This window comes from Schistocerca serialis, chromosome 5, assembly GCF_023864345.2.
Source record: "Schistocerca serialis cubense isolate TAMUIC-IGC-003099 chromosome 5, iqSchSeri2.2, whole genome shotgun sequence".
NCBI lineage: Eukaryota > Metazoa > Arthropoda > Insecta > Orthoptera > Acrididae > Schistocerca > Schistocerca serialis.
In genome coordinates, this window is record NC_064642.1 from 613,114,963 (window position 1) to 613,138,189 (window position 23,227).

Genomic DNA, 23,227 nt, shown 5'->3' on the forward strand with positions numbered 1-23,227 from the left:
GAGATAGCAGCTGATAGATCCGTGGGGAAATCCAAGATAGAAATAACGACTTCCACATAGGAGCATCGACAATGCCGAAAGCCAAGAAGTGTTGCCGCAAACGCTTCTCATAATCCTACCAGTCTCCAGCGACCTCGTCGTAAGGAGGGAATGGAGGCGGAGAAGAGGAAGACAGACGATGAGTAAGCGACGTCGACAACGCCTGAATAGCAGCTGTCAGCTGTGTTTGTTGTGCCTGAATAGCAGCCGTCAGCTGTGTTTGTTGTTCAATGAGCGCTTGCATAAGCTGTTCCATGTCTGCCCCGTCATGAACACACAAATCCACAACGCAGTGAAAATAACCGACCTCGACGCCAAAAAGCGTTATAACCTTTAATCACCAATAATTGCGTGGATATTCAAACACACTCACTTAGAAACAATAGCTGCTTACATGATAACAACTCAGTATCTCTCATTCGACTGCCATGCCGTGATATGCGGCCGGCGCCGTTCGTAGCTAGGTGGCGCTCCCGCACTCAGCCGAGTTGCGGAGTGCCTCTATTGCCGTTTGCGTGCACTGTCGTGGCAGCACTGTTAAATGTCGTGGCACTGTCACAACATGAGCACCCTCTGTTCTAGTGTCCAAAGATTCAGGTGTCCACATATGACAAAGATATGAAAAACTCACACAGATATTACAATACATTTCATTTTTCTTTTAATACTGACACATTTATTTTTACTATAAGTTCACAATTTTTGATGTAATAGCAGAATGTCAGTGATTAAGTTTAACAGTATGACAGGCACAGTCAATCCAGATTAATTCTGGTAACAGGTTTCTGTCTAAGTGACCATCTTCAGACCAGAAGCTTTGAAATGTATAATAAAGTGGGCCGAGGATGATTCACCTTAAAAACTAACATGCAAGCAAAATAGTTATAAAATAAAATGATTTTTATGTCCTTGATGACACATGGAGCAAGGTCAGGGAGTTACTGTGTGTACCGAAAAGTCCCTTTTGACAATTGCTGAGTAGCTAGTGAATAAAGGGAATGTTCTGACCACCATTCCACACATTTGATAGAATAATTCAAGACTAAAATGACTAATAGTAGCATCCAGAATATAAAAAACACTCACTACCATTGTGCATTATATGGAATCAGTTCATCATGTACATATTGCTACGTTGTCTAGCATAGATGATACATTCAGCCAAGCAAAGATTGCTCTGTGCTAATTGTCAGCAGTTACCATTTGGCTACACCCTCCCCAGTACTGCTATACCAGTGGTAACTTGCCCTAGAGGTGGGCCAGTAAAATGATATGTGTCCTGCCTCATGATTAGAGTTACATGAGGTTTAGTCACAAAACTTTTACATGCACAGACAGTCAGTATTCAGGGCATACTTAAAGTCCAGGAACACTTTCAATCATTTGTTGCACAAGAATAAACATTGTACAGGTGTCGTACATATTGCATTTTGAAGAGAAACTCTCAAAGTTTTTTTTTTTTTTTTTTTTTTTTTTTTTTTTTTTATATACAAACATTTGATATGCAAACCATGAGTGACCCAGCAGACGTCAATATGATAATCGAATTCTTGCGATACCCATCCCAGGAGGGTATCATGACTGTGGCAGTCACTTCCTGTACTATCTCCAAGAGCTCATGTGGTAGAGGCAGTACATACACCAGATCTTCAATGTGTCGCCACAGAAAAAAGGCACATGGTGTGAGATCTGGTGATTGGGGAGGCCATTCCATGAAACAACTGTCTCCTTCTGTAGCATGGCTGATCCATCGATGGGGCAGCTCCGTGTCCAGGTACCCACGAACTTCACGATGAAAATGGGGTGTAGCCCCATCTTGCTGAAAGATGAACAGAGAGTCAGATTGCATTAGAGGCATCAGCCATTGTTGCCACATGTCCAAGTAAGAATATCCAGTGACAGTACTTTCAACAAATCAACAAAGTGCTCTCGCACCTGAACTTGCCATGTTTGCAACTGGTGCTGACTATAGGCAAATTACCAAACTATGTTGTGGTGGTATACCTGGGGAGGGAGGGGGGGGGGGATTTCAGGGTTTCTCTTCAAAATGATTTATGAATGATATCTGTACAATGTTTGGTTCTTGTGCAATAAATAATTGAAAGTGTTCCCGGACTTAATGTACACCCTGTGTTAAAAATCATGAATAGTTTAAAACAGTTTTAAAGGTATAGAGAAGGCACTGTTGAAAACTGCTGCCAGTCATATAGCTACATGAACTATACATTGTTTCCAGAACAGGAGGTGAGGCACTGACAGAAGTAAAGTTGTGAAGATAGGTCACGAGTCATGCTCGGGTAGTAAAGTTCATAGAGCACCTGCCTGTGAAAGGCGTTAAGTCTCAGGTTCAAGTCCTAAGCCAACATACAGTTTTATTTGGTCAGGAAGTTTCATATTTACATTGTGTTTAGGCTGCAATGGTAACTGGCACATGAAGTTAGCCTGAGAAGCAGGTAGTATATTATGTAGGATGCAATGATCAACAACAAAGATGCAGAAAGGTCATGTAACCATCATAGTAACAGTTATGTACAGTGTTCAGTATTAAGCAATTGGCAACTGAGTGGCCACTGCAATGCTCAAAATACAGCATTACTCTGTTCTTTCATAGGTGCTATTTTTATTTACTAGCCTCTTTTCCTGTAAAAAAAGCATACAAGTAAAAAAATATATCAAATTTATCTCACTGTAAAAATACACCATAACATATATGCAAGAATTTAGTTAACTCCTTGTTTATTTAAGTCTATCATACTATTTATGTTCGAAAAATGCACAGAAAGTAAGAAACTAAAAGTGAGAAGTAAAAAATTAAAACAGAACAGCAGTAAGTCCACACTGCACCAATTCATTGAACAAGTCTTAAAATGTTTTTCTTTGATGTCAGTCTGTTCATGTAACAAGTCTTGAGGCATTTTTATGGTAACTATAAATTTCAATTTTTTTTCTAAAGCATCCAGTAATAAGACTTTTAGGAATATTATGCAGGAGGGTATAAGATGAACATCAACAAAAGCAAAACAAGGATAATGGAATGTAGTCGAATTAAGTCGGGTGATGCTGAGGGAATTAGATTAGGAAATGAGACACTTAAAGTAGCAAAGGAGTTTTGCTATTTGGGGAGCAAAATAACTGATGATGATCGAAGTAGAGAGGATATAAAATGTCGACTGGCAATGGCAAGGAAAGCGTTTCTGAAGAAGAGAAATTTGTTAACATCGAGTATAGATTTAAGAGTCAGGAAGTCGTTTCTGAAAGTATTTGTATGGAGTGTAGCCACATACGGAAGTGAAACATGGACGATAAATAGTTTGGACAAGAAGAGAATAGAAGCTTTCGAAATGTGGTGCTACAGAAGAATGCTGAAAATTAGATGGGTAGCTCACATAACTAATGAGGAGCTATTGAATAGGATTGGGGAGAAGAGGAGTTTGTGGCACAACTTGACTAGAAGAAGGGATCGGTTGGTAGGATATGTTCTAAGGCATCAAGGGATCATCAATTTAGTATTGGAGGGCAGCGTGGAGGGTAAAAATCGTAGATGGAGACCAAGAGATGAATACACCAAGCAGATTCAGAAGGATGTAGGTTGCAGTAAGTACTGGGAGATGAAGAAGCTTGCACAGGGTAGAGTAGCATGGAGAGCTGCATTAAACCCGTCTCAGGACTGAAGACCACAACAACAACAACAATGCAGAACTTTTATTCTGTCATTTATGGTGCATACTGAGTTCTCATTCTTTAACACATTCTGACCAAATACAGATTTGTTACATGCTACTGCAGGGGTATGTTCTTTTAAACAGATACTGAAATTGTGGTCTGTTTGTCCTATGTATTTTTTATCCCAGTTGTCACATTTAATTTTGTAACAGTGGGCTGGTAAAACTTGTTCCAGTGATTACCTACGGTGTGTTTCAATTCCATTTGCAGGGAATCTCTAGTGACACAAATTCTATTAATATTTTTGTTTCTGAATAACCAGCATATTTTGTCCATAACATGACCCATATATATCATATTGACAAACGTGGATGTTCTATAGGTGACATATTTGTAGGTCCTTGTTTAATGTTATTCAGAATATCATCCACATCTCCAATACTGTAATTATTTGCTATCACAATTTATTTCAAAATTAAAATTTATTTTTCCATTTCAATGCAGTCTAAAGGTATCTTCACATCCTGTGACAGTGGAATAAAAATTCCTATTCATATTTACAAGGACGACATGATTCATCATCAGTAACCACATCAGTAGTTGTAGATTTTTTCAAACTGCCAAACTGGTGGCCACCTCCACTATTTATAATAGTCAAATCCAGGGAATTAATTAAGTTATCTTCTCCATGTTCTACTGTAAACTACAACTTAGGATGCATGCTGCTTAGGATTTGTGCAATGTTATCTATTTCACCTTTTTAACCACTGCAGATTAAAAATGTTCATCAACATATCTTTTGTATTAAATAGTTTTGGCTTTAATTTCATCATTGTCTTCAAAAAATTTATATTCAGTATAATGCGCAAATATATCCATTACTCTTCCAGCAGAGGAATTATCTGTAGCCAGAAAATGTTAAGCAAAGTGTACACGATGAAATGCTTCTATCTAATGCTTGATAGAGGACATTGTTTTTGTATTCTGGCCACTACTATTGGCCTTGCAATCTTTTTAATGTCTTTTTAATGTTTTAAATGTATTTGTCAATTTTGATCAACTTTCTATTATGTCTGCATGTACACTATGACATTTTCCTGTTTGTATACATGCTATGTGTAAAATTTATTGTTTATTTATTTATTCCTCCAACGACATGTGGAAAGGAGGGCAGAGCTCTCCCTTTACTCACTAGCTATGTAGGAATTGTCGACTGTGATGTTTTAGTATGCACAGCAGTTACATCAGCTAATTCCATATGTCATCAAGCATATACATATCATTTTATTTTGTAACGATGTTGTTTGTATGTTAAACAGTGAAAAGCTAGTATGAAATAACAACAATATTAAGAAAAGAATAGATTGCTACTCACTGTATAAAGGAGATGTTGAGTCACAGACAGATACAATGAAAAGACTGCTATTCATATTAGCTATCAGCCAAAAGGCCTTCTGATGTAGGAAACCCACATACATTCACTCAAGCACAGTTCACTCACACATGAACACTGTCTCTGGCGACTGCAGCCATTGTTTGGATGTTAGTGTTTAAGGTGAATGCTTGGCCCATTTTGCTATAAATTTCAGAGCTTCTGGCCTCAAGATGTTCACTTCAACTGAAACCAAATACTTCTTTTTCCCCTTGGAAGAATGTGTTAAAACAAACATGTCATCCTTCTTAACAAGTTCTACTATTGTATGTCCCGTGTTATTTCTGGTATTATAAATGGGGTTATCAGGATTAACACCAAAAAAAGTAAATGAAAGATAATGGAGAGTGGTTCAATCAGGTGACCCCTCCTCAGGAAATGAGAAGCTGAAAATAGTAGACAGGTTTATTTATTTGGATAGAAAAATCCTTCTTGATGAACCAAGCATATAAAAAAACATTGGCAAAAACAAGAAAAAACTTCTCCAAAAAAGAGAAACTTGTTTTTATTTATTTATTTATTTTTTGTCCCGTAGATCAAATCAGTACAATGGCTTGTACAACTGATATGGGATAAGTTAAAATGTAATATAAATTTGAGTGATAGAAAGTCTTTTCCTGCAGTGTATTGTATACAGAAGCGAAACATGTATGTACATAGAGCCATAATGCACTAGAGATATGTTCACAGCAGTCTCACCTCAATCCTGAATCCTTTTAAATCTCTTAGCCTGGGATCAACATTATACATTTTATCAAAATGTCTGATGTGTTATGATACTTATATCTTATGCTTATTTAAAGTGGTGCAACACTGAGTTGGGGAGAAAACAACTAAAACTTAAAGCTGGAACAGGTTGATAGAACACATTCTCAGAAATCAAGGATGTGATCATGTTGTTGTGCTGTTGTTTTATGATTTTCATTGAACCTTTTTTTATACACATGTAATGATATTTTTCCTGACTTTTCTTTCAGTCTCTGTAATACTGATTTGATTTTCTTCTTTACAATAAAGTCTTAACTCAAATTATTATATTGTCCTAGTTTTCTTGCTGCACTTGAGATATCTCTACTATAGCATATTTGGTGTAGTTAACTCATTTTCAGCTGCATTAATCATCTTGCTGATCCTAAAGTTCTGCTATTTATTATCCTAAGTAAAAGACAGTAGAAACAATTTGGTTCCTGTGGTTCATATTATTCTCTGCATTTCATGTAGCAAGTGTGCACACAGTAGTTTTCAGGCATTGTCATGCGTCTGAAGCAATTGCTTGAGTTACCTCAGTCCATTGTTCCCTTTGTTCTTTCACTCTGATTGAAAAAAAAAAAAAACACATCCCAAGAATTCATTCATAACAGTAGAACCTTTAAGAACTCTACTCTTAGTGTTCTTCATGTTTAAAGTTGTTACCAGACCTGATAGGTTATACAGGGTGTTAGGAAATTCCCATTACAAAGTTCTAGAGCTTCTACAGGGGAGTAAGTAGATAATATTTTGAATTGGAACCCGTATCCAGAAATGTTCCATTTCTGTGCTACAGCAGTTTGAAAACATGTTGGTAACATGAGCACTTTTGTAAGTAATTTATTAGATGTGACCCAATACATCATTTGTTTTACAGTTCCACTCATTAATAATCAAAGAAACACATACAATTGCTCGTGTACTCATTGATGAGTTCTCTTCTGTGTGATGCAGTACAGTCTGTTCCAACTTCGGTGTGTGGCATCTCCTTGGAGTACAACTGTCACCCCTGCTGGTGGTGTAGGCTCCCCTTTTTCAAAGCTACTCTGTAATTGTGGCAAAAAGCGGTATGCTATGGAGTCAGACATTGTGGATAATGATCTTAATAATGGTGATGAGCAGCTCATGTCAGTGTATTCTGCAAGCATGTACTCAACCATGTTGCTTTAACACTCCCAGACATATGAATGAAGCTTGAACCAGTTCAGGGAAGTAGGACAGACTCAAATGACATAAGCTGATCTGATATAAGCAACCCCCACCATTTTGCCTAACTACCTAGCAAACTGTACATTTACAGACATGCGTTCACTCCCCTCTACATGTCCTAGAAGTTTGTAATGGGAATTTCTGAACATCCTGTATAAGGTGCTTGAACAGTGTCAGGTATTGAACGACCACTGTGAAGGACATTGAGCTGTCACATCCTTGCATGAGATAGCATTATCAGCCACATGATACACGGTGATTCAAAATGAATACCACAACTTTAGGAATTTAAAACTCTGCAACGACAAAAGGCAGAGCTAAGCACTATCTGTCGGCAAATTAAGGGAGCTATAAAGTTTCATTTAGTTGTACATTTGTTCGCTTGAGGCGCTGTTGACTAGGCGTCAGCGTCCCTTTTTCTTCGAAGGTGCTACTGTAACTGGACTACAGTATCTGGAGATGTTAGAGAATTGGCTGTTCCCTCAGCTCGAACAAGAAGCACAACAATTCATATTTCAGCAGGATGGAGCGCCACCACATTGGCACTTATCTGTCCGTAACTACCTGAACGTCAACTACCCGAGGCGATGGATCGGCCGCCAGGCAGCCCGTGACAGAGCACTTCATCACTGGCCTCCAAGAAGCCCTGATCTTACCCCCTGCGATTTTTTCTTATGGGGGTATGTTAAGGATATGGTGTTTCGGCCACCTCTCCCAGCCACCATTGATGATTTGAAACGAGAAATAACAGCAGCTATCCAAACTGTTACGCCTGATATGCTACAGAGAGTGTGGAACGAGTTGGAGTATTGGGTTGATATTGCTCGTGTGTCTGGAGGGGGCCATATTGAACATCTCTGAACTTGTTTTTGAGTGAAAAAAAAACCTTTTTAAATACTCTTTGTAATGATGTATAACAAAAGGTTATATTATGTTTCTTTCATGAAATACACATTTTTAAAGTTGTGGTATTCTTTTTGAATCACCCTGTATAGTTTGAAAGGGGCCTCATTGTGGGTCTCCATTTGACTTGCTGGTTGAGTCATGCATTATCCAGATTTATGGGGCATTTGGATGTGAGTGCTTCATATAGTACTGTGTGGGAACATAAGGGCAGGAATATTCATTAAGGTTTTGGCTGACCATATTTGGCCACCACTAGGGAGGATCACTGTGTTATACACCAAGCATACTGCAGCTCCTTCTCATCTGCACTGCTATCCATGAACAAGTAATTCACTCCTTGCAATATTCTGTGTCATTCTGCAGTATTGGATAGAGACTACCAACAGGTGGACTAGGAAATTACCATCTCATGCACAGGGCTCCACAAAATTGCTGTATTTGGAGTGTTACCACTATCAAGAAGCATGGACTGCTGACAAACAGTGTTGCATTGTGCTGACTGATGAATCATCATTTCTGCAATACTCTGGATGACCAACATTAGTGAATATGACAGTGACCTAGGGAGAGGTCCCATTCTTATGATGTTTTGGAGAGGCACAGCTTTGCTGTGCTTGACATTATGATGTAGCGACCCATTGGCTGGTAGTGACTGTGTCCTCATGTGCTACATGGCAACAGTATCAGGGTGTGTAACCTCCCCCTCGCTTATTGACCTTAATGACAGTGAAAAATTAAACCGCGTGTACCTAATGGAAATTTGGGAAAAAGCAATCGTCACCGAAGTTAATCTGTTGGTAAAGAGGGAGGAAAGGGTTACATCTAAATGAAAGGAAAATTGCAAATGAAACTGGTGGAAATTAATTTTGAAAAGGGGTAAAGTTAATGAAGAAAGTAAATGTGCGGCCGTTACGTTAACAATTAACTAGCGGTAATTAGATATTTGAGATAGGGGGAAATTACGGTCGCCAGTCCTAAGGACAATTACTATAGTAACTGAAAAAGAAAGGTAATTACACATATAATTAGCACTAGAAGCGTGGCAACTGAAGGTTGACACGTGTAGTGTGAAAACTGAAAGTTTGTCAGAAGTAATAACTTTCGCTGCACTCTGACTTAATTTAGCAAAAGAATTAATAAAACCGGAAAACTGAAAGTTAATTTAGTGACTGAAATTAATAGTGAGCTTTCTTTCTGGAGCACATCGAAATTCAGTAAAATTTGGTTAGTCTTGGACTACCTCAACTATCATTTCAAAAGCTACTTGAATCTACGCAATTTAGAAATAAGAGATTTAACTTTGAACTTGAATTAAATGATTCTGAACAATTAACAATAGTAAAATTTAGTACGTACCAAGCTGAGCTGCAGTCACAGGTAAGCTAAAATATGGTAACAAAACTCGCACTCTTAATTTGTGCTTGCGTAATCTAAATATTGTAGCCAGCTATGAATACTTAAACTGAACTTTGAAATTAAAGCAGTGAAATGCAATAATTGTACTTTAATGCTGGCGTCTGAATTTCAACGACACTCGGGTTCATTTCGGAAAAGGAAGGGACCCTGCTTGGTAATGCAATTGGGACAATGAGCAACAAAGGTTCATGCTAAGTTGCTGTAATTTTGCGAGGCAAATGGAACAATTTGAAAAGCTGAGGTCTGCCATAGAGTTCTAAAACTTTACGTGCTTCCAGTCTTCCTTGTTAGTTGATTGAAGGTTTGAAGCCGTCGATCGAGGAGGTGGCGTCAGTCACTCATTGTCGGCCATCGCTGTTGCAGAAGCTGGATGTTGGCGCGCCTTCTTCTCAACACGGTCACCAGACGAAACGGGCTCTTGATGTGCGCCAGCTAATCCTTCCCGTCCGCGACACCATGTCAGAAACTATCATCGCAAGTCGAGCGCATTTACATGCTGCCAAACCCTGAAAGCGCGGCAACTCGCGGGAGCTACACACAACACACCTGCTCCACTCGCTACTCCAGCCAGACTCTCTCTGCTCTGCCCGCGCTCCACGCGGCAGAGTTCACTACCAAAGATCCTACACACTTTGATTCTTCACACGACCTATCGATGTAATCGTTCGATAGCAGTTTTCCCTAGGCAAGACCCAGCATAAAAATACAAATAATATTTACGAAACAAACCAATTATACATCGACATAAGTGCATATCACATGTCTGCTTGTGTCTGTATATGTGTGGATGGATATGTGTGTGTGTGCGAGTGTATACCCGTCCTTTTTTCCCCCTAAGGTAAGTCTTTCCGCTCCCGGGATTGGAATGACTCCTTACCCTCTCCCTTAAAACCCACATCCTTTCGTCTTTCCCTCTCCTTCCCTCTTTCCTGATGAGGCAACAGTTTGTTGCGAAAGCTTGGATTTTGTGTGTATGTTTGTGTGTCTGTTGACCTGCCAGCACTTTCATTTGGTAAGTCACATCATCTTTGTTTTTATATATATATATATATATATATACAAAAACAAAGATGAGGTGACTTACCGAACAAAAGCGCTGGCAGGTCGATAGACACACAAACAAACACAAACATACACACAAAATTCAAGCTTTCGCAACAAACTGTTGCCTCATCAGGAAAGAGGGAAGGAGAGGGGAAGACGAAAGGAAGTGGGTTTTAAAGGAGAGGGTAAGGAGTCATTCCAATCCCGGGAGCGGAAAGACTTACCTTAGGGGGAAAAAAGGACAGGTATACACTCGCACACACACACATATCCATCCACACATACAGACACAAGCAGACATATTTAAAGACCTTCCATTATATATATATATATACACACACACACACACACACAAAAACAGTAAAACAATTACAATATATAAAGAGACAGAAATGTCATATCTTGAGGTAACAAAACAAGGAAAAAAAATAATAGTACAATAGATGGAAATAGGAGGATATGCATTTCCGGCGTTACAGGTGCCGTTTTTCATTAGGACAGGGTTTGTCTGCATCTGACATGTGTTTCTGTGTACTATGTGTGTGATGTTGAGGTCCTCCTATGACCAACAAAATGTCGAGTGAACGTGCATGGAATTAGCTCAGACCTCAACTCTGTCGCAGTGTCAGCATATGGGATATCAAGGACCAGTTACAAGAGTTGTGGGCTAACTTGCCTCAGGAGAGGATACAATGGCCTTATGACACCCCTCCAAACTGAATTTGTGCATGCATCCACACCAGAGTGGTTGCACCATCATAGCAATAAATGGCCAAATTCTTCACAAATCTAATTCAATTTTATAATCACTGTAATAAGATGACATGCCCTCTTGACCTATCATGATGCAAATTATTTCCTCCTCCCCTTCTATGTGCTTCACTTTTTTTTGCCAGGCAGTGTGTTTAGTCAATAACATTGCAGACGTAGGCTTATCATACTGTCTGCATTGTGAGGAACTTGTCCATATTTGTTTCCCATAAAGCGATTCATCAAGATTCTTTTGTCATAAATACTAACAGCTGCACTGGTTAAATGACTGAATTGGACATTTTGATTTTCCCTTGTTGGTTCCTTTACTCCCCTCTGAGATGTAATCAAGGGCGCTTCTCCCAGCTCTTAGTAGAGTCACCTGTGGCAAAATGCAGCTACTAAGAGAAGAAAAGCAAGTTCTTAATTCATATATAAGTAAAAACATGATTACGATGAGTCATTTCATGTTTATGTGCCTATCTACCATTTAATGCATTCTGTGCATGTTGACTGTTTTTCCTTACTCTGTTGGTTATATCTGCTACATCTAGCCACAACTATTAGAATCTCTCAGTTATTTAAATCACTCAGAACATAATTCTACTTTTAGGAAACAGATGCCATCCATTCTATTGAAATGTATAACTTATTGTAAATAATGTATACTGTTTTTCCTTTATTAGTTGTAGTACAATGCCATTCTATTTTTGATTCACATGAATAAAGCCAAAAGAAATTTTTAGTTTATTTTTAACTAGTTGTAACAGTGAATCTGAAAAATAATGGACAAGTTGGCATATCTGATTTTGGTGAGAATAAGCTCCCCTAATGTTAATAAACAAATGTATTTCAAAATGTTCTTAATATACATATTACTCGTATGACAAATATTGCTGACTGAGAACTTCATGTCCTTATTTGCCACATTTCTGACAACTCAGAAGTGAAGACTAACTATGCTTGGAGCTTTGGCTATCATCTCTTACTTGTTTTTACAGTCATAATTGCTAAACGGTGACCATACGGGAGGTAGAGCCAGAGTTCAGTTGCTGATGTTGAAGGGAACCTCGTTAGTGTAGTTAAACTGGGAACAGGAGAAAGAGAGAGATCAGATGAATTCTCAGTTAACAGATCTTTGTCTGTATTTTTTTTACACCCTAATGACTCATTAGAAAATATTGATTTTGGTCTCTCCATTGAATGGACTGTTAAGCCTGGCTGGTGAAGCCCTTCTGTCTCCTAATAGAAATAGGTCATATGATGATACCAGCTTCCACACTGTTCTTTGTCCAGCTTTCAACAATAACAGAAGCATGACACTACACCATATACATAAATCACATTCAATTACTTTGAACAGTTACAAGCAGGATGCACTAATCAAAACTTGTAGATGAAAAACAATAGTAACAGGAAGTGATGGAATAATTTTATTTCAGTATCTTAAGTACACTATGCAAAATGACTTCATGATAATCATCACTTGAATCTGTAGATATTATCTGCAAGCACTAAATTATAAAAGTATTAAAACTCTACTCATAAAATATATTCTAATATTAAACAGTGCAAATTGTAAGTGAAATGTACTGCAGTTGAACTTTTGTAAATGTTGTGGTATTTACTTGTATATGGTATGTGCTTCATATAAGGGACTCTCCAGAGTGGGGCCACAATAGTAATACTGGTTGAAATGTACAAAATACTGATATATCGTATAGGATTGCAGGGGAAAGGAGGTACAATCATAAAAAACTGTTTTAAATCTACCACTTAAGCACTAAAACATAATACCCAGAATCTCTTGACATTATCTGGCTCTTATCTTGCATTTGCACCATCAAATATTTAGGTATTTGTAGCTTATCTTTGTTTGCATACGCCATTTAGGGTAACTTCACCAGCAGTGATCTGTTGCAGTCAAATCTGGGTAGCAACTAACTCACATGTTTTTAAATGACTTTATTCAGAAAAATTTAATATTTGGCATTTTCACGATAGATTTATGGATCAGTCTCAAATTCACCAAGGAATACATAGGTATGTGCCTCTGATATTTCAGAGATAGAGGAAAATGTTTGTGTAAAAAGAAGAGAAGCTAGCTAGATTTTAGTGTCCATCAGAACTGAAATAATTAGAGATGGAAAAGTATTTGTGGATGTTACCCATCTTCTTCAGTCTCTTGATAATCAGTCCTATACTGTTTAGGCTTTTCATTTTGTACACCATCCTTTGAAAGTTAAGTCATGAATCATTTATGCAAACAGTGAGATAGCATGCATGTTTACCCATGTAGGTCTTTAATTTCATTGGTTAACTTGACACATAACAAAACTGAAATATGATAGATTGCTACTCACAACATAGAGGAGGTGTTGAGCAGGAGAAAGGCACATTTAAAGTACATTTAAAAGTAGACTAAATTGCGGGACAAGTCATTCCTCATATGCAGTAACACACACACACACACACACACACACACACACACACACACATGTGCCACATTCAGCATCTATCCTATTTCACTGTTGTTATTCCACTCTGGATTTTTTATATGCACAGCCAGCTTTAATTTTTCATTTCTTTTATGAGTGGTCCTATATTTTCTCTAAGTTTTGGTAATGATCTCTGTTAAAATTTGATTCTTGAGTGCAGATTGATCTGTTGTTTTGTCATATACCACAGACAACTATCTCAGTGAAGATATATAGAGGACACATGCTCATACACCTCAAAACAGATAACTGTCCCCTTTTTTGAACATTTAAGTGTACCCATCATTGTTGCTTCCTCTTACCATACTGAAGCTATTACGCCACTGCATTTTTTCTCTACTGCATTGCACAGCATTAAATAAGACACTAGACAGTTGTTTTCATTGGAAGTAGACAACAAATTTCGAGAAGCTTTAAGTGGAGTGCAATTTAGTAATTATGTATTTTTGACACAATTTACTTGAAACTTAAAACACTGATTTTTGTTTTCAGAATCACTTACATAAGAGGCAGGAATGTGCCTCCAAATTCAGCAGTTGTATTCAAAGGAGGTACTGGCATTCAGGATCTTAATTTCACTCAAGGAGAGACATTTAGTACTACAGAATTTACAGAGCTTGAAGCAGGAAAGTAAGTTTCTCTTGGCTTATGAAACAAGGCTCACTCTATGTCAAAAATAAATATAACTATAACAAACTAAACATGCTGCTTTAAGTGAACATAGTGACAATCTTGTAGTGAAATTTGGGTTACACAAATAACATCATACTATTTGTCCATCCTGAGGCAGAAAAATACAATGAAAAAAAATTGACTGTATTAAGGTAAACTCTGCATAAGCTGCACAAATATTCAGTTGGATTGTGATAAGATTTCAAAGTGCTGAAAAATTTGATAACTTGTTATGACTGTAAATATCAGTGAGTCACAGAATCAGTCAACCACTACAAATACCAGGCTGTAACAATGTGTAGGGATATAAATTAATGATCACGTAGGCTCAGTCATGGTAAAGTAGGTGGCAGAGTTTGGTTTATTGGTAGAATTCTGGGGAAATATAATCAGTCTACATAGGAGATTACATGCAAATCACTTGTGCAAACCATCCTAGAATTTTGCTCAAGTGTTTACCAAGTAGGACTAACAGAGAATATTGAATGTGTATAGAGAAGGGCAGCACAGATTGTCACAGCTGCTGAAATAAGTGAACTAGCAGACACTTGAAGGCAGAAGCAAACTATCCTGAGAAAATCTACCTATAAAGTTTCAAAAACCAACTTTAAATGATGTATTTATGAACCCCCAACATATCACTACCATAGGGATCATGAGGACAAGATGAGATTAATTGCAGCACTCACAGTGTCATTGAAACAGTCATTTTTCTCACAATCTATATGTAAATGGAGTGGGAAGAAGTCATAATACCTGGTACAATAGGAAGTACCCTCTGCCAAGCACTTCACAGTGGTTTGAAAAGTCTGGATGTATAGGTACAGTTCAACTGCTCATTTCTGATGGCAAGCATGGAGATCTGTTGTAGTATGTCATGTGGCCTGCTATGTGTTTGCATTTTTCTGTTTACTACCATTGTTTGAACAGTAATTAATACATTATTTTTGTTTCAATTTCTTTCTAATTAAGTATATGAAGTTGATTCTGTTATGAACTGAGCATTAATCTGTTAGACATGCTGCAGTGATTTGGAGTTACAGTAATATTATTATCATTTTGAGATGTGGAACAAATAAGTTTATTTCATATCAAAGTATGCCTAAGTCTGCAATTTCTACAAACTTTTGACTATAGCCATGAGAGTTTGCACAAAAATTGAAAAATTGCTCTATATGTTCTTTGTTTGTAACCCATTCATTAGTTCAAAAAAGCTACAGTCTTCCCTGTGTACATGTTAAATGCACATCTAATCAGAAATAATTTTTATAACTTCTCTCCTTCTCCTAGTCCCCTCAGTGAAAACATATTTTCATCATTAACCCTATCAATCACACTTGACCCAAAACAAATACTGAGCCTTGCTTTGTGCAGTTGACTCTTCCACTTCAGTGTGATTCCCCCCCACACACACACACGTACACACACACACACGTCTTCCCTTGATAACTTTCTATATTTTCTCAGAGGTTGAAAATACTGCTTCAGTTGTAAAGTTCTTTTATTATCACATGACCGGTTTTGGGCTCTTATAAGCCCATCCTCGGGTGCTGTACCAGAAACAGCAAGAGACAGGAGATAATTTTTATATGCAGCAACACACATAAAAAACAAAAACAAAATTCATAAAAAAGTTTTAAAAAACATTTCAAAACCACCAATTGGGCTAAGTGCTGAGAAACCTCTGTCAATAAAAAAGTGACACCAGACAGTCCTACAAACAACTGCCAGGGTAGGGACATATACAAATAATATCAGGACACTTACACGTGGTGGTGTGGCCCCCAACTGCTGTGGTGGATGTGTACTAGGCGCAGTGTGCTGCCTGTGAGCACAGAGCGGAGCAACGGATGCGAACGAGGAAGCAGACTGGTAAACCAGAGTGGCATAAGTGTTGCCATCTATTGACTAATAGAAGAACGTTGGGTCACTAGCCCAGCTGTTCACAATTTGAATTAGTGGTTTACATTTAAAATGAAGAAAAAACAAAAAATTACATAAAAAGTACATGAAATATGTTAAAACTGCATTATGCGCAGTAAAGGAGCGTATTGAACAGATCAGTACAGAACTGTGGTAAAACTGGGTGGAAGCTGCAATATACAATTATTATATAAACCATAAAGCACAATGAAACTTTCCTTTTACATGAGTGGTAAACAAGTTTTTAATTTAGTGGGGATATATGAGTGGCAACAGGGAACAACACACCACAGTCATCAGTTAAAAGAACACACACATGTGCCACTCCTATTTACAAGCTCTCATTACTGTTCAACAGGGAAAGTAGCAAGACCTTACAGTCTATACTCTCAGAAAGTAATATGCCAATTAATAGCTAGCAGCAATGGCACTAAAAGGACACATTAAAAATGGGGTCAATTTAAAACCTGCTAACCAACAATCGACAACTAATCGAGGCTTACAGGAGTAAGGAGGAAGTCATTTAACATTTGGACATATCAGTCACTATTAACCATTACTGAACAGCCATGAAGAACCTCTAGAAAATATAGACTGATGATGCCAAAGAAAGTCGTGCTGCCCAATACAGTTACAGATTCACAGTCTGGTGATTTCTCATGCAGCCTATCAGGATTATATTGCTTACATGGTGTCCAGTACCTGTAATTCTGTTTATTTAAATCCATTATCAGTAAGTTTTTTCACTTCTACTGGTCAGCTGTTAAAAGTTCCAGACAGCCCAAGTCAGAGGTTCATCAAGGAACTATATCTCATTTATTTAGTTTCTGTATGATGTGCAGTGTGTATGGGTGGAAGTGCAGGGAACAATCTGATGTAGCACCAAGGAAAATCTGGAGCATAATGGTGAGGGTGTCAGATGAGTGCTTAACGCGCCTCCTCCACTCACCCCATGGACTGCTGTGTCCTTTGTCACCCTGGATTTTTCTTCTTTGCACAAGCTGTAATAGTCCTGAATTGTCGAACCCCCTGTACAAGTGACTAATGATCCAGAACACAATGATATCATTGAAATGGTGACAAAAGAGTCACGGAACTGTGGTGGGAAACTCATTATTTTTTAATACTGTTTAACTGGGTCATTTTGGATAGCTTTGTGGTTGTTTTCACTGTAACTTGAATAACTTTTGTTAGATTGCATTGTTTGTTATAGAAGTGGTATGATATATGTGTAACAAATTAAATATGCTAAAATCAGAAAGTCTGTATGTACCTATACATGCCTGAGGCAGACAAGTAAAGTGTCCAAAATCCCCCCATGTAGTGGTGTCATTTTGGACACATGTGTTTTTTAAATCTCTGTCTAAAGTTTCAAGTATACATACAGGGGTGGGGTGGGGGGATTCCAACAAAAATAGACTTTTTTATTCAATTCTACATTCTTCCTATTTCATTTTTGTAACTTTTGAGACAATTTAAGGTTGTCCATCACTATGAATAAGTGGTAATGATTGAGATAATGAATTTTATGTATTAAAGATGAATTTTTCTTATAATACCTTGCTTCAGTACTTCTTCTTCCTCCTTATTTAGTATTGGATGTCCTCTTATTCTTCTCCTGATAAATTGTTCTACATCTGCATCTACATCTATACTCTGCAAGCCACCATGAGGTGTATGGCAGAGGGCACATCCCATAGTAACAGTTATTAGGGTTTCTACCTGTTCCATTCATGTATGGATTGCAGGAAGAGTGATTGAATTCCTCTGTGCATGCAATAATTATTCTAATCTTATCCTCAAAATCCCTTTGTGATTGATATGTAGGGGATTGTATGAGGCTGGTTTGAAACATCCTTGGCACAGAATAGAAAAAAAAGTACTTACATCACTGAAACTTTTTTTTAATTTTTCAATGTAGTCTCCTTGTAGATTAATGCACTTGGTCCAATGATGTTCCAGTACCTTGGTCCTGTGACGTTCACTTGCTTTATTTCTTCATTGATAGTCATCGGTGTCGACGTACTGCATTGTTATACTGGCTGAAAAATTGGGGGATGGGGGTGTGGGGAGTTCAACACTGACTACTATAAATGATGTAGCCGACAGTTGTACAGTTGAATTTCGCAGTTCTTTACTTTCACTGTTCACAACTCCCCAATATTACACAGTGCATATGGCCAGTTCACTATTGGTTAACTTTTGATAAGCCTCATTAATAGTTGCAGGCAAACATAAACATACTGCTTCAATAGTTTACCTATCTATGAGCAGTAAAAACATAACCACACAGTTCTTGCAGAATAATGCAGTATGAATATGTATGGCACTATTGAACAGACCCTGTCATTATGTTGACACATGGCCTATTTGTGTTACACTTATTTCACGATTTAGTTGATGCATTGTTGTTGACCTAACCAATACAGGTTTCTTGTCTGAAAATCGGCCGTGGAATGACTGTCTTGAGACCAAAAAGTGGGCCTTTATATATCCTCACAATAATAAGTACTGAAACTACACATTGTTCAAAGTTTAATTTACAGAAATTACAATTAAAACATAACTCTTTCAATTAACTGAATTTATAGAAAAATTATGAGAAGGAAAGTTGCTACTCACCATGTAGCCGAGATGCTGAGTCGCAGATAAACACAACAAGAAGATTTTCACAGTTTCTTTTTGTTGTGTCTATCTGTGACCCAGCATTTCCGCTATATGGTGAGTAGCAACTTTCCTTCTCATAATATTGTTACATTCCAGCCTGTATTTTCCATTGTTTGGTATATAGAAAAATTCCTTCTTTTTAACAGTTTCTTCTACTACAAGGGTTAGGACGAATTATTTGTTTAAATAATGAAATTAACAGATATAGTTACGAAAACAATGCTTTTGACAAATCTGGTAATTATTTTGGAATTAAATAAGGGCTGGTTTTGATAACATGTTTTCAAAAAGAGCCAAATAAATACTTAAAAAGGCTAGTGGTTCATCTTCCAAATGTTTATAATTAGTACAGAATTTATATTTGTTTATAAGTCAACAATGGAATCTAAGTCATGGAACAATTACTGGTTTCATCCTATAACAAAAGTATTAACTAGGAATAGTCAAAATATATTAGGAAATTGAGTACATACACAAAACTAAGTACAAAATTAGATCTGGTGCTATATTTCTTAAGACTGATGGCCAACCTTTCTCTTTTATGAAAATGCAGATTATACTCATGTATGTTAATGGTAATTAGTCAAAAATGAAGAAAATGAATTAAGGAGGCATGTGGCAACACAAGAGAGGAATTAAAAAGATCCCAACTTGATTTGTCACAATCCCATCTCGAAAATGAGTTTCCTCCAGGCCTGCAAAATAGTTGTCAACTCTGGCTATCAGTTCTTTGTTTGAAATGAATCTTTGTCCACCAAGAAAAATTTTCAGTTTTGGGAAGAGATGGAAGTCTGATGGAGCCATATCAGATGGATAAGGTGGGTGTGGCAACAATTGATACCTCAGTCTGTGTAATTTTGCCATGGTGATGGCACATGTGTGAGGGCACACTTGTCTTGATGGAAAATGACTTTCTTCCTTGCTAAAACTGGCATTTTTTTTCGCGTATCTTTTGTTGCAATTTGTCCAGGAGGTTAGCATAGTATTCTCCAGTCATTGTTTGCCCAGTTGGGAGATAATCTACAAATAGAATCCCTTTCGCATCCCAGAACACTGATGGCATGACCTTTCCCACTGAAGGAATTGTCTTTGCTTTCTTTGGTGGCGGAGAATCAGCATGTTTCCACTGCTTTGACTTGTTTTGTCTCTGGGGTGTAGTAGTGCACTTTAGTTTCACCTGTGGTCCCAAACTGGTGCCAAAAATCTAGTTAGTTTCTCCTTAAACAGGCCAAACATTGTTCCGATATGTCCATTTTAATACGTTTTCGATCCAGCATGAAGAGTCACAGCACCCATCTTGCAGATAATTTTTTCATTTCTAATTCTTCTGTTAAAATGTGATATATCCTTTCAGATGACATCTGGCAAGCGTGGGCAATTTCACGCACTTTCAGTTGGCGATCCTCCATGACCATCTTGTGCACTTTTGTAATGATTTCTGGAGTAGTGACACACATTAGCTGACCACTGCGCAAATCATCATCTAAGCTCTCCCGACCAAATTTAAATTCATATTTCCACTTGGCAACAGTTGATTATGAAGGAGCAGAGTCCCCCAGTGTATTCTGGAAATCAGCGGGAATGTCCTTTGCTTTCATACTTTTCTTTATGTAGTACTTAATCACTGCTCGAATCTTGGTTTTTTTCCATCTTTGCAGATCACTTCGTGGGAACAACAACAGAGCCATGTCACTGCCACAGCTCTCTTCCAAGAACATTGACATGGCACATGTTTACAGGCAACAGTCCAATGAATATCACGTGAACAACTCGTTGCGGTAGTGTTGACCTCTTGTGGTGATTCTGAGAACTTTTCAAACCAACCTCGTAGTATATTCCTAGAGTAATCATTTAAAGCTGGTTATTGAAACTTTGTTAATAGACTTTCTTAGGATAGTTTACACCTACCTTCAGGAGTTTTCCATTTCTGTTCCTTTAGTATCTCTGTGACACTCTACCACAGATTAAACATACCTGTGACCATTCATGCTGCCCATCTCTGTTTACATTCAATATCCTAGTAGCCCTATCTCGTATGAGTCCCACACATTTAAACAACATTCTAAAACTTGTTGCACAAATGATTTGTAAGCTATCTCCTGTGTAGACTGACTGCACTTCCCCAGTATTCACCAATAAACCAAAGTCTATCACCTGTGTTACACACAACTGAACGTAAGTGATCATTTGATTTCATATCCCTACAAAGTGATACACTCAGGTATTTGTATCAGTTGGCCAATTCCAACAGTGACTCATTGATATTATAGTCATATTTATGCAGCTTCTTTCAGACTGTACTTCATTACAGTTAACTGCATCATATGCAAAAAGCCTGATTTTACTGTTAATACTGTCTGTGAGGACATTAATATACAATGTGAGCTGCAAGGGTCCCAACGCCCTTCTCTGGGCCACACCCAAAGTTACTGCTACATCTGCACTGACTCTCTGTCCATGATAATATGCTCTGTCACAAATTTCACTTGATGCCTCATATGATCAGACTTTTGACAATGAATATAGGTGCAGTAATGAGTCAAATGCTTTTTGGAAATCAAGAAATACTGCATCTACCTGGTTTCCTTGATCCAAAGCTTTCAGTATGTCATGTGAGAAAAATTCAAGCTAGGTTTCACATGATTGATGTTTTCAAAATCCATGTTGGTTGACATTGTGGAGGTCATTCCGTTCAAGATACCTCATTATCTATGAGTTCAGAATATGTTATAAGATTCTTCTGGAAATTGATGTCAAGGATACTGGGCAGTAGTTTTGTGGATCACTTCTACTACCCTTCTTGTAGACGAGTGTGACTTGCGCATTTTTCCATGAACTGGACATGGTTTTTTTGTTTGCATGATCTACAATAGATTATAGGTAGAAGAGGGGCTAACTCAGATGCAAATTCAGTATAGAATCTGACAGGGATTCCATTAGGGCCTGGAGCTTTGTTCAGTTTTAATTCATTCATTTTTTTTCAGTAGTACAAGGATTAAACCGTGGCAATTCTCCTGGGTTTTCCTTTGTAGAGGAGCATTTGAAAACAGAGTTAAGCATTTTAGCTTTTGCTTTAGTACCAGTAATTTTAGTTCTTGCCTCATTTGCTAAGGACTTCATGCTAACTTTGGTGTCACTAACAGTCTTTGCATATGACGTGAATTTCTTTCAGTTCTGTGAAAGAAAACTTGATAATATTCTGCTGCGGTAGTCATTAAAGGCCTCACTCATTTCTCGCTTTACAGCAAAATGATTTATTCAGTGTCTCTCTATCTATAGCCCAACACCTTGTTTTGCACCTATCATGCAGTAATCTCTATATAGCAGAGATGCTGAGTTACAATAGGCACAACAAAAAGATTCACACAATTATAGCTTTTGGCCATGAAGACCTTTGTCAACAAAAGACACACACGCATAGACACACTCACGCAAATGCAACTTGCACACACATCTGCAGTCTCAGGCAAATGAAACCACACTGCGAGCAGCAGCACCAGTGCATGATGGGAGTGGCAACTGGGTGGGGTAAGGAGGAGGCTGGGGCAGGGAGGGTGACGGATAGTATGGTGGAGGTGGCAGGCAGTGAAGTGAAGTGCTGCAGTGTAGACAGAGGACAGGACAGGAGGGGAGGTAGGGAGGGGGGGGGGGTAGCAGAAAGGAGAGAATTAAGAAGAAATTAAAAGACTGGCTGTGGCGATGAAATGGTGGCTGTGTAGTGCTAGAATGGGAACAGGGAGGGAGCTGGATGGGTTAGGACAGTGACTAATGAAGGTTAAGGCCAGGAAGGTTACCGGAACGTAGGATGTATTGCAGGGAAAGTTCCCACCTGTGCACTTCAGGAAAACTGGTGTTGGTGGGAAGGATCCATATGGCACAGGCTGTGAAGCGGCCGTTGAAATTGGGGATATCATGTTCGGCAGCATGGTCCTCAACAGGGTGGTCCACTTGTTTCTTGACCACAGTTTGTCCGTGGTCTCAACAACTTGTCCGCCATTTGCTTCACCTGGTCCTACTCAACCCAACAAGCCACCTTCCTAGATGGTGACCTCCACCTCAGAGATGGCTACATCAGTACCTCTGTCCATATCAGACCTACTAACTACCAGCAATACTTCCACTTTGACAGCTGCACCCATTCCATACCAAGAAGTTGCTTCCGTACAGCCTAGCCACCCATGGTTGTCACATCTGCAGGGATGAGCAGCCCCTCTCGGAATATACCGAGGGTCTCACTGAAGCTTTCACTGACCATAATTAT

At 38.2% G+C, this 23,227-nt stretch overlaps 1 protein-coding gene across 1 annotated transcript in view; it reads left to right on the plus strand.

The window, feature by feature from the left end:
- The window catches only part of LOC126482132 (peptide transporter family 1-like), a 314,290-nt gene that overhangs the window by 210,128 nt on the left and 80,935 nt on the right, over nt 1–23,227 (plus strand). The window contains exon 13 of the mRNA XM_050106109.1: nt 14,197–14,334. Coding sequence (XP_049962066.1) covers nt 14,197–14,277 — 81 coding nt within the window. The 3' untranslated portion in view covers nt 14,278–14,334. The remainder of the gene's footprint in view (nt 1–14,196; nt 14,335–23,227) is intronic.